Raw genomic sequence first — 11,995 nt, 5'->3', positions numbered from 1 at the left:
TCAAAGAAACAAATAGAATGATTGAGATTACACATCAGTTCATCAAACATACAAATATACTTCATTAATACAAAACCAATCATAGAAACAGTGTGGAATTTAAGAACTAGTTGACACTGCCACAAACTTTTCTTATGATACCATTTTGACCAGTTAGGGGACTAATATCTCCCATTTTGATCATAGCAGCAGCAAAGTCAGACGAGAAAGCTCGAGGGCTATTACTGTATTCAGAAACAATATTATCTGTCGATCCTCCATTGAAAAGAACTTGATCTGATTGAAGAAGACCTTTCTTTTGAATGAGGTTCTTGAAATAATTGTTATCTAATTGATTTGGTGTAACCAAATCAAGAGGTGCTAGATTTCCATTCTCTCCCTCTTGAGGACATTGACGTCTTCTAGTACTTGCAAATCCAGCATCAATGTCTGTTCCATTGCCATAAATCCGATCACGAAATAGGAAACATTGTGCTTGGCCTATTGTGTGAGCCCCTGTAAATCAAAGCAAAAATTAATTAATATCCTTCAATTTTCCTAGCTATAAGGTACTATTTTTTGTTCGGATTTTAAATGATAAACATTAATATTAATATCGAAGGGGAGCCTTGGCGTAACTGGTAAAGTTGTTGCCATGTGACCAGGAGGTCACGGATTCGAGTAGAAACAACCTCTTGCAGAAATGCAGGGTAAGGCTGCGTACAGTAAAGCCTTGTGTTCACGGTCCTTCTTGAACCCCGCGTATAGCGAGAGCTTAGTGTACCGAGCTGCCCTTTTTTTTATAAATATTAATATCCTGGTTAATTACCTGACAAAGCGACCATATCTCTTGTGTTAAGTCCCTTGCTTGCAAAGCTAGAAATAAGCCTATTAAGAGGATCAAAAGGACCAGGGAGATCTGTTTCAGCAAGTGTCTTACTTGCAATTGTTGAATCTCTTCTTCCAAGTTTCACTGTCCATGATGGACCTCCCACCTGATATATTTTGAAGAATTATTTACTTAAATAGCTGCTCATCTAACCGCTTAAATTAAAAGTAAAATAACTGACGGATATATAATATATGTATAATCCATATATTATATCAGCATAACCGTGTATAATCTATGTATACTGGCTAGAAAATAGGAAAAGTAAACAGTAAATCCGACCGACCATTATTTTTAGCATAATCTTGCATTAGGATTACCAATTCATTGGTTATAGTATAATACTATATATATGGTATTAATTTAACTTATACATTGTTGATAAAAACTGCCACACAAAATATATGTGCCTCATTTTATACCACAAGTTTAAAAGTCTTCTCTTTTTTCTGCCCAGTCAAATAGCTTCACATAAATTGAAACGGAAGAAGTATCTTGTTATGTTCATTGTAGTCTAATATATATATATATATAGAGAGACACACTAAGAAACAAATATATGAACTTACAGCAGCTGATGCATCGCGAGCTGCAACAGTTAGGATGTCAGCACATGAAACCACCTCTGGACAAATCTTTTCCACCTCTCTCTTTGCATCTTCTATTATTCCATAACCTCTTGCTGACCCAAGATTTGGCAACGCAGTCTTCTCACTTTCGATTGAAGGAGTCTCATCAAGTAAGATCGAAGCATCACAACCCTAAATTGACGACCAATATATATAACACCATTTCAACCATTAATTAATTGACTTTAAAATACATGAAAAATAAAAATACATTACCAATAATCTTCCAACTAACCTGAACAAAGCAGTCATGAAAGTGAAGGCGAATGAGTGAAGCAGCCATGCGACGTTCACTTGAAATTGCTTGCCTGATGCTGGTACGAATCGTGTTGAGTGCATTAGGGCAAGTATTGTCATAGAACGTCGCGGAAAGTTGTGCATGGCATTGCATGCATGAAAGCATAAGAAGAGCGAATATAGCAGCCCTAGCTGCCAAAGATTGAGTTGGAGTATTCATTTAGTGAATGTATACTACTAAGAAATTTAGAATGATCTTGGCTTAGATGAATTGGCTAAGTAGTAATGAAGATGATGGAAAAGGGAATGCCTAAGGGACTTAATTTATAGGCAAGGAAATACATAGATGGTAAGAGTGGAAAAGCTAGTTTGGTCACTAATAGCTGCTATGCCGCGTTACTGCTAGTTTTTCTTACTAATATATTTGAAATAGTAAATATCAATCGATACTCTTGACTTGTTCTTTAATATTGGCTCTGGCTATGTGTGTGTTTGAAAATCTCTAGAAATAGATACGGACTCAGGATTTGAAGTTTAGATATACAACAATAACTAAGTTTACGGTTAAATATTTATAAAAATTTAATGGATATATATATATATATATAAGGTTTGAGCAAAAATAATATTGAACCTGTAACGTACAAGGTAAATCCGCCCCTCTTTTGAAATCTAGAATTCTAGTTGTCGCAGAGGCGGACGCACATGTTTAGTTGAGGGGTCACCCGCACCCGAAAACTTCGACAAAAACTCCATATATACTTATAATCAAGGTGAATGCAAGTTGGCGTGGGCTACGTTGAAGTGAAAAATACAGCGAATGTTGATCTTGCAAGCGGGTACATAGTAAGTATTCCAACATCTTAAAATGGCCACTTAGCTTGATGTTAGTCAAATCTTGTTTAGTTGCATTTAAGCTTTCCTTTTTAGTCTGTCCCAAAAGAAATATACCTATCTATATTGTTTTTCCCTCCGTGAGATGAGCCCAGCGTATTGGACCAACGATAAGAGAATTGAGCTGGTCTAAAAAGCGTTTGGGCGCTCTATAGTCTATATAGGATGTAGACTCCATAGATATTCATTAAATTAGATAATTTATAGTCACATTAATTTGTAAACTTTGTTTTACACCATAAATTTCTAAAGTATTTCTTTCCTTAGTAAATTTCGTGCTTAGTCAAATATCGTCGACATCACATAAATTTGTTGGGACGAAACTTTTTAGTCAAATGCAAAAGATCCCGTCTTTTAGTATGATCAATGTAATACCTACATACTTTGGTAAAAGAAAATTAAAAATTTTGGATCTGTCTTACAGAGCTCAAATTAAACGGAGTTTATTTACTTTTAAGTTTATAAACTAAAATTTCAAAAAATAAACGAATTGATATTCAGATCAAGAAAGAAAATTACATGCAGCTTCCGTACAATTAACTAACTTTTATTTTACGAGTACCTTTCGTTACAATGATCTGATATCTAGTTATAATTATTAATCGAGTTTTAGGATGTAACGGAAAGTCAAAGGATAAAATTTTGAAATATCAAAGGTCAACTGTCAACGGCATCAAAATACTACTTTATGAATAGTATTCAATTGCCAGCTAGCAAAGTACAAGTCTTTTCTCAATGTGATCGTCATCTTGGGCTTATTAATCATCTTTTCTTCGAGTTCATGTACTTTTTTTTTTTTTTTTTTCATTTAATGTCCGATACTCGTTTCTTTGAGATTTTGAATGAAATTTAAATCATATCGTGTAAGACCATTAAAGGAACAAATGTTAATCAATGCAAATTAGACTTTGTAGTTTATAAGTTCATACACCAATCTCAAATTAAAATACAATAATAATTGGATTCATACTTAAATATTTAATAAACATTGTACGTTCGTCGTGCTAGTTAAGAGTTAGAAAGATCCTACCCATGTGACCATAGTCTTTGATGGTAAGTAGGACTGTTCAAAACTGAATCGAAACCGTTAACCGAACCGAATCAATAGCTAATTGGCTTATTGGTATCGAATTATCGGGATAATGGATGGTGAAAGAATTGAGATTTTATAATTAATGGCTTAACGATTTGGGGGCGGATTAATCAATTTTCTTATCGGGTAAACCGTTAACCCATTAGAATTTTTTATATTTACACTTTTACCCCTATGTATATAAAGTACTATCAAAACCCTAAATAGCTAAATCCCTAATTTTTATTTTCTAATTCTTGGTTGTCTGCAAAGAAGTCGCACTCTCTTGAACTGAGAACTGAGAAGTCAAAAAATCGAAATCTTTATGATTAATACGTGTATGTCTTTATGAGTAGTCTTGATGGTATTAAAAATTCGGTTAATACGTGTATGACAATATGAGTAGTCTTGAAGACTCTTCAATTCAAAACTACCGTTTGGTTAGATCTTAGATGGTATTAAAAATTTGTTATTGATTTGAAACCGTTTGGTATTGATTGAATGATTGTTCAAAAATATTTTATTTGGTTTAGCCGATAACCGCCCGATAATTGTTAATCCGATACCAATCCGCTCGTTGTCTTATTGAATGGCTAACGGATTACTATATTTATAATCCGATAAACCGTTAAGCCGAACCGTTAAACGTAATTATCCGTCCAATCCGCGCGATAAACACCCATATTGGTAAGTGCATGAACGTGCATTGGTGCATGTGCGCTTCAAGGATATCTCTGCATTAGCTCCAAATTTATTTCTTATTATTTTCATGGATCAAAGATTTTAATACTAATTAAAAGCGAATTATTATTACACTTCATAGCAAAAGGGTCCGAAGTTAACACAAAGTTATACAACAACAATAATATATTCAGTATAATCTCATAAGCTGAAGAAGCTAATTAATATGTATGCCGACCTTACTCCTTCTTTAAGTAAGTAAAGTGATTCTTTTCGATAGATCATCGGCTCAAGAAAAACAAAATCATAATAGCTTAAAAAAAATATGATAGCGAAGAAAACATGGAGAAAGAAGTAATAATAACAACAAGATATAAGAAACCAAAATAGAAGAAACAGAAGGAACTAATAGAATCTAAGCTCCCGTTTGGCCATAGATTTTGCCTTCATTTTTTTAAAACTTTTTTGAAAATATTGTTTGTTTATGAAATATGATCATGTTTGGGAAAAAAAATTTTAAAATTTTCAAGTTCCCAAAAACTAGTTTAGGATAGTTTTGGATGAATTTTTTTCTTCCACTCACAAAACTCCAACACAACTTCAAAACTCTTTTTTCAAGTTTCAATCAAATTTACGTCCAAACGCTAGCAAAAAATAAGGAGATACAAGAATAAGACTACTGGTACTGATAAGGAAATACAAATGTATACTATCTTCTTTTTTTTTTCGGTTTCCCACCCGGTGTCCGGTATCCGCATTGGAGCCCGACTATATTCGGATTCGCGCCGCGTAGGGCCCCTTTCGGGGGGAAGCGCTCCCTACCAAGGATTTTTCCATACCCAGGGCTCGAACCCGAGACTTCTGGTTAAGGGAAGAGCAGTCTCATCCACTGCACCACATCGTTTGGTGGTATGTATACTATCTTCTAGTATTATAGCTAGGCGCTAATGCGTCCACAATTTCTATTTTGAAATAGTCAAAAGATACTGGAATTGGATATGCTTCATTAAATTAGAAGTTTATGAAGGATCTTTCTACAGAAATAATCATCTTAGACCAAGTGAAAATCAAATGATTATATTCCATTATTTTTCTAACTTTCGTAGATTAATATATTTATTTTTCGCTCTTGATATCGCAATTTGGGGGGTGTGGGAACTTTCGAATGGTCAAAGTATATTTTATTTCAAAGATTTCACATTATTCAAACTCTCAATAGTGATCTTGCCAGTGGGTTCACTAATAGGAGTATTAAATTAGATGCTTTCTGGAATTTTCTAATAAGCTGTTTTTACAAAGATTTCTTCCTTTTTTTTAATGCCTTTGCCTTGACATAGATTCTGGTCAGGTTTCTTGTAATAGATTAATTGTTCCACAAATAGTATGTAGTTGTAACGATTCGGCCAGTCGTTTTGAGAGTATTAGCCCCGATCCCCTATTTACTGCTTCCCCTGTATTATTTTATGCTTATGTGACTTGCCGGGAGGATTTGTTTTGGTTTCGGACTGTATTGGGACACTTATAGCCCGTTTGGCCAAGCTGCAAAAATCAGCTTATTTTGAGAAGTGCTTTTTTTCAAAAGTGCTTTTCTCAAAAGTACTTTTGGTGAGAAGCAGTTTGTGTTTGGCTAATTAGTTTGAAAAGCACTTCTGAGTAGCAATTAGTGTTTGGCCAAGCTTTAAAGAACTGCTTCTAAGTGTATTTTTCTCAAAAGTGCTTCTCAAAAAAGTGCTTTTGAAGAGAAACTACTTTTTTCTGCTTCTCCAAAACTGCTTCTACTTCTCCTCAAAAGCACTTTTTTTCCTTCCAAAAGCTTGGCCAAACACCTCAATTTTTGGCCAAAAGTGCTTTTCGCAAAAAAAAAAAAAAAAAAACACTTTTGGCCAAAAAGAAGCTTGGCCAAACAGGCTATTAGTCCCTAAAATGGAAGCTTAAGTTCAAGAAATTTGATCGTAGTTGGAATTGTGTGAAGATGACTCCAGAATGGAGTTTTGTCGGTTCCGTTAGCTCCGTTGGGTGATTTTGGACATAGGAGCGTGTCCGGATTGTGATTTGGAGGTCCGTAGTTGAATAAGGCTTGAATGGTGAAAGTTGAATTTTTGGGAAGTTTGACCGGGAGTGGACTTTTTGATATCGGGGTCGGATTCCGATTCCGGAAGTTGGAGTAGGTCCGTAATGTCAATTATGACTTGTGTGCAAAATTTGAGATCAATCAGACGTGATTTGATAGGTTTCGGCATCGGTTGTGGAAGTTTGAAGTTTTGAAGTTCATTAAGCTTGAATTGGGGTGCGATTCGTGTTTGTGATGTTGTTTGATGTGATTTGAAGGCTCGAGTAAGTTCGTATCGTGTTTTAGGACTTGTCGGTATGTTTGGTTGAGGTCCCGGGAGCCTCGGATAGGGGTGTTCAAAACCGATCCGAAACCAAAATCGAACCGAACCGAAGCTTAATGGCTTACTGGTAACGGGTTAACGGCTTAACGGACGGGGAACAAATTAAAATTTTTTTATTAACGGCTTATCGATTTGGGGGCGGATTATTCAATTTTCTTAACGGATAATCCATTAACCCGTAAGAATATATATATATATATATATATATATATATATATATATATAAAATTTATTTTTATTTATATATATTAAAGACAAAAACCCTTGACCCTTCCACTTCCAGAGAGTTCCAGTACTCTGTCTGAATCTATTCTCTAAGACTAACGCACCTAAACCTAATTCCTAAATAATAAAAAAAAACAGAATCACAGAAACCCTAACGCCTAAACCAGCAGCCACCAGTCCTCGTCGACTTCCACCAGCCACCGGTTTCCCTCTCGCCGTCTCGCCTCTCCCTCTCGCCATAGCCAGAGAAGCAGTCAGCAGATGGTAAGTTTCTTTTGTTGTTGAGTGTGATTTTACTCCCAAAAGTTTCCACAAGCAAGCAAAAAGATAGTCGAATTCAGAAAAAGTCCTTCCTGTTTATTAGAAAAGGTCCTACTTTTTTCTTACACTCGCAATACTGAACTAGCAATGGATTTGTTTCCACAAAAGGTAAGTTTCAATGATCGATCCAATTCAGTGTTTTAACTTGTTCCCGAATTTGATTTGCCTTAGGTGCTTGGTATTCTTACTAATTTGTTGCTAAACGATTTGTTGGTTTACTAAATTTTGGGTATCTGAGTATTGATTAGTTGATTTTAGATTCAGTTTGACACATTTGTTCGATGATTTCATGGGGTTTCTGTTCCAAAAGCTGTTGAAATCAACTATTGTGGATTCTGCAGTCTTTTTTTGTGATGTCTCTATGTATTTGCAGCTGGTGTTCACATGTGGTATAAGAAGTGAATACAATATTGTACTTTGGTGTCTGTTGTTAAAGAAATCGCATCTGGAATGCGATTTGTCAGTTGCATTTTTAGAATGCATTTCATAAGTTGCATCCCACAGTATCTGTTTCAGTATTTACAAATAACAAATATGACCAAATGGTCCAAATGCTAGATTTATTTATGTGCAAAGTGCAAGTAATTGTTCATATAGCTATTCAGCGGAAGCCTAAGATGAACCAGAACTCAATTGTCAATGTTCCTGGGGCTATTGGAACACCTTCAAAAGCTATGTTTTTTGGGCACTGACCGGAGTTTGATAGTTTGCTAAGCTGATTTAATATCTTCAGAAACTATGTTTGTGTTAATCTAGGTTTTTAATCCTGATGATTTCTCTTGTGTTTTTCATGTAATTGAAAGAGGAGAAGAAGTAGAGATGGGACTGGACACAACTGGTTTCATTTCGGGTTTACTTGGCACACAACTGGCATTGGATTCATGTGAAAGTTCAAAGGCTTAAGGAGCAATTTGGCCTTGTTGAGTAGCAGCTTTTTCATTCTACAAGTTGCAGTAACTTTAGGAGAGCAGAGAGACATGTAATCAACCTAGTTCTACTTTTTTCACGCTCAAATGATATGTGTAATCAGCCTAGTTCATTTCCACTACTTTAATTGTTGTAGACTCAGATGTAATCAACCTAGTTCTGTTTTTTTCACTCTCAAATGATGTGTTCTGCTTTTTTAACAGACATGTATGTCTGGTGTAATTTTGATTTCTGAATATGTATGCTAGGCCGATAAACCGCCTTATAACCGCTCGATAAGAGCTAAATCGATACCAATCCGCCCGATATCTTATCGGGTGGCTAGCGGATTAATACATTTAAAAGCCGATAACTGATAAGACAAATCGTTAAGAGTAAATAACCGCCCAATCCGCCCGATAAGCAGCCCTAGCCTCGGGTTGATTTTGGGTGGTTAAGGATCATTTAGAGTTGTGTTGGATTTGCTGAAGCATTGTTGTACCTGGTGTAATCTCACCTGCGCACTTTGAGCCGCAGGTGCGGAACTGCAGAAGCGGCCATCGAGCCGCAGAAGCGAATTTGGACCTGCCCAGCTGGGACCGCAGATGCGGTCAGAGTCCCGCGGAAGCGGACTCGCAGGGGTGGAAGATGGAGTGCAAAAGCGGGCGCACATGTGCGACCCTTTGCTCGCAGAAGCGGACTCTGTGGACTTAAGTGAAGTCCGCACCTGCAATTATTTTTCCACAAGTGCAGAGCCGCAGATGCGGTGAATCCCTCGCAGAAGCGAAATCGCTGGGCAGAAAGGGAAAATTTTGATGGTTTGATCCCATTTTCACTTTGGGACTTTGAGAGCTCGAATTGAGGCGAAAATTTGAGGGATTTTCAGAGGAAACATATGGGTAATGATTTTTGACTTATTTTTGTTATATTCCACTAATCAATCATTAATTTCATGTTTTAATTTAAGATTTGGGTTGAGAAATTTGGGGAAAAAGTTGGAAAGTTCTTAAACCGAATTTTGGGGGTTTTGAGTGAGATTTTGGTATCCGATTTGAATAATTTTGGTGTGGGTGAACTCGTGATTGAATGGGTGCTCGTATTTTGTGAGTTTTATCTGATTATGAGACGTGGGCCGGGGTCGACTTTTTGGGGCGATTTTCTAATTTCTTGTTAAAGTCTTGATTTCATTAATTAGATTAGTTTCTTATAGTTATATTTATGATATGTAATTGCTTTTGGCTAGGTTTGGACCATTCGGAGTCGGAAAGTCGAGGAAAAGGCATTCTTGTTGATTGATTGAGCTTGGCTTGAGGTAAGTGGCTTACCTAACCTTGTATGTGGGGGGTGGGGGGGGGGATCCCTTCAGGATTTGGGTACTGTTGTAACAATTTATGATATGTGAGTGCAATGTACGCGAGGTGACGAGTGCGTACACGGGCTAATTGTTGAAAACATGGTTTTTACTGAATAGTAACCTGTATATCTTGACCGAGTTATCCCAGAATTTATAGTTATCATGTTTAGCCTAATATCGCATGTCTACGTGTCTTAAATGCCTATTTGAAATCTGTGCAGCATGCTTAGTTGAATTCCCGCTCCTTCCCTAATTTTGTATTTAGTCTTAAACTGTAGGATTCTCGTATTTAATTGTTGTTTTCCATCGGTTTCGAACTGTGTGTTTACTTTTGGGACTACGAGGCAGTATCTCGAAAGATCTCTTGTTGTATATTTACTTTACTACGAGGCAGTACCTCGGGAGATCCCATGTTGCATATTTACTTTTGCGACTACGAGGCGGTACCTCGGGAGATCCTCGTTGCATATTTACTTTTGGGACTACGAGGGGGTACCTCTGGAGATCCTCTGTTGAGTATTTACTTTTGGGCATACGAGGCGGTACCTCGGGAGTGCCCCTGTTGTTTATCCCTATGTGCTGTGCCGTTACCTTTCCGTAATTTCTTCTTGTTAAATTTCCAGTCTCTTATTATATTGCTACATCTTCTGCCTTAAATTATTATTTTCCAATAGGGCCCTAACCTGACCTCGTCACTACTCTACCGAGGTTCGGCTTGGCACTTGCTGGGTACCGTTGTGGTGTACTCATGCTACTCTTCTGCACATGTTTTGTGTGTAGACCTAGGTACCTCCTACCGGCCCCGCTATTAGTGGAGAGTACTTGCTGCTGCTACAGAGATTTCAAGGTATATCTACCAGTGTCCGCAGATCTTGGAGTCCCCCTCTATCCTTTTATGTCATTTCTCCTTTATTTTTCCTAGTTACTGATGTATAGTGATAGTTAGAACAATTTCTTAGAGCTTGTGACTTGTGACTACCGGATCTTTGGGAGATGTTTATACTTGGAGTTGTTGGTTTACTTGAACATACTGAGCGACAGCTTTTCCAGCTTTTATATATATATATATATATATATATATATATATATATATATATANACAAAAACAGAAATAACGGCTAAACCTTAACAACGACATATATATATATATGTCGTTGTTAAGGTTTAGCCGTTATTTCTGTTTTTGTTTAGTTATTCCGCAACTCTTAGGATTACCTAGTCTTAGAGACTAGGTGCCGTCACGATATCTTACGAACGGAGATTCGGATCGTGACAAGTTGGTATTAGCGCTCTAGGTTCATAGGTGTTATGAGTCACAAGCAGGTTTAGTAGAATCTCGCGGATCGGTACGGAGACATATGTACTTATCTTCAGGTGGCTATGAAATTGTTAGGAAAATTTCACTTCTTTGATTCCTTGTCGTGCGAAATTGTTGACTTTGGAATTCTTAACTTCTGTCTTATATTCTCCCACACTTGGTGAGGACACGTATAGCCGGATTAGATGACCAGACACCTGTGCCCCTTGCTGGAGCCACGAGAGGCCGGGGCTGTGGTAGAGGCCGAGGATGTCTACGTGGTGCAGCCAGAGCACCCGCACGAGCTGCTACAGAGGAGCCACCAGTAGCTCCAGTTGGAGCGCAAGCACCTGAGACGCTTGTTACTGCACCAGCTCTTCAGGAGACCCTTGCACAGTTTCTGAGCATGTTCGACACTTTGGCTCAGGCAGGGTTGATCCCACTTGCTCCTGCCACATCTCAGGCTGGGGGAGGAGCACAGATTCCCGCCGCCCGTACCCTAGAGCAGTGAGTTCAGGTCGACCAGGTTCCAGAGATGATACCAGTGAAGCCGGTAGCTCCAATTTGGATTTGGGTTGCATGAAATGCACACCCGTATTTAAGAAGGTGAAATTATTAGAAACGTGCCTAAAGTGACTAACGTCTTATTATCTTCGGGAAAAGCCGTGAAATTCGCTAAACGGCCTATCCCGGATTCTAAGTATTTTAATATAGCCATTTAATGAGGGCCCCGCAATTTGTGTATTTTGTTTGGCGAGGCTCATCTCACTTTATTATTTAAAAGCCAACCTAAAGCAAACTATGATTTTTTTCTATTTAATCTGTCTCTAACAAAGCCTAATTAATATACATTACTAATTGTTATTGAAAGTAATCAAGGAAAATGGGCCTCAAGTTCAAGTCCCCATTTGAGCAAAAGGTAACACCTCTTAGCTCAAGTGTGCTACTTAACTCAAAGGTCCAAAGACCTATGTTGTCAAAATTAGTCCTCATCCAGGACCTTGACTCCTGAAATTGGTCCGATATAAACTAGACACAATCAGTTGCTTTGTTGAGCTGCTTCCAGCTTTGGGCTCCAACGCAAGCCCTATTAGCGAGCTAGGAAAACTAGGAATTAG

The 11,995-nt window shown here is 37.5% G+C and overlaps 1 protein-coding gene across 1 annotated transcript; it reads right to left on the bottom strand.

Annotated features, from left to right (window-relative positions):
- Positions 1–2,045, bottom strand: LOC109219730 (lignin-forming anionic peroxidase). Its single transcript, XM_019384200.1, has 4 exons — positions 1,733–2,045; positions 1,438–1,629; positions 809–974; positions 1–495 (listed from the first exon to the last, which is right to left on the bottom strand). Exons 1-4 carry the CDS (start codon positions 1,952–1,954, stop codon positions 107–109), a joined length of 969 nt encoding a protein of 322 aa, XP_019239745.1. The 5' UTR covers positions 1,955–2,045; the 3' UTR covers positions 1–106.
- Positions 2,046–11,995: the final 9,950 nt, after the last annotated feature.

This window comes from Nicotiana attenuata, unplaced genomic scaffold, assembly GCF_001879085.1.
Source record: "Nicotiana attenuata strain UT unplaced genomic scaffold, NIATTr2, whole genome shotgun sequence".
Taxonomy (NCBI): Eukaryota; Viridiplantae; Streptophyta; class Magnoliopsida; order Solanales; family Solanaceae; genus Nicotiana; species Nicotiana attenuata.
This window is presented reverse-complemented; position numbering and strand designations above follow the sequence as displayed.

Bases quoted from the DNA above. Each gene is read 5' to 3' on its own strand.
- LOC109219730 (XM_019384200.1), bottom strand. From the start codon at position 1,954: ATGAATACTCCAACTCAATCTTTGGCAGCTAGGGCTGCTATATTCGCT. The intron at 1,630-1,732 runs GTTAGTTGGAAG...TCGTCAATTTAG, and splicing joins TTCATGACTGCTTTGTTCAG to GGTTGTGATGCTTCGATCTT. The intron at 496-808 runs GTAATTAACCAG...TTTGATTTACAG, and splicing joins AGATATGGTCGCTTTGTCAG to GGGCTCACACAATAGGCCAA.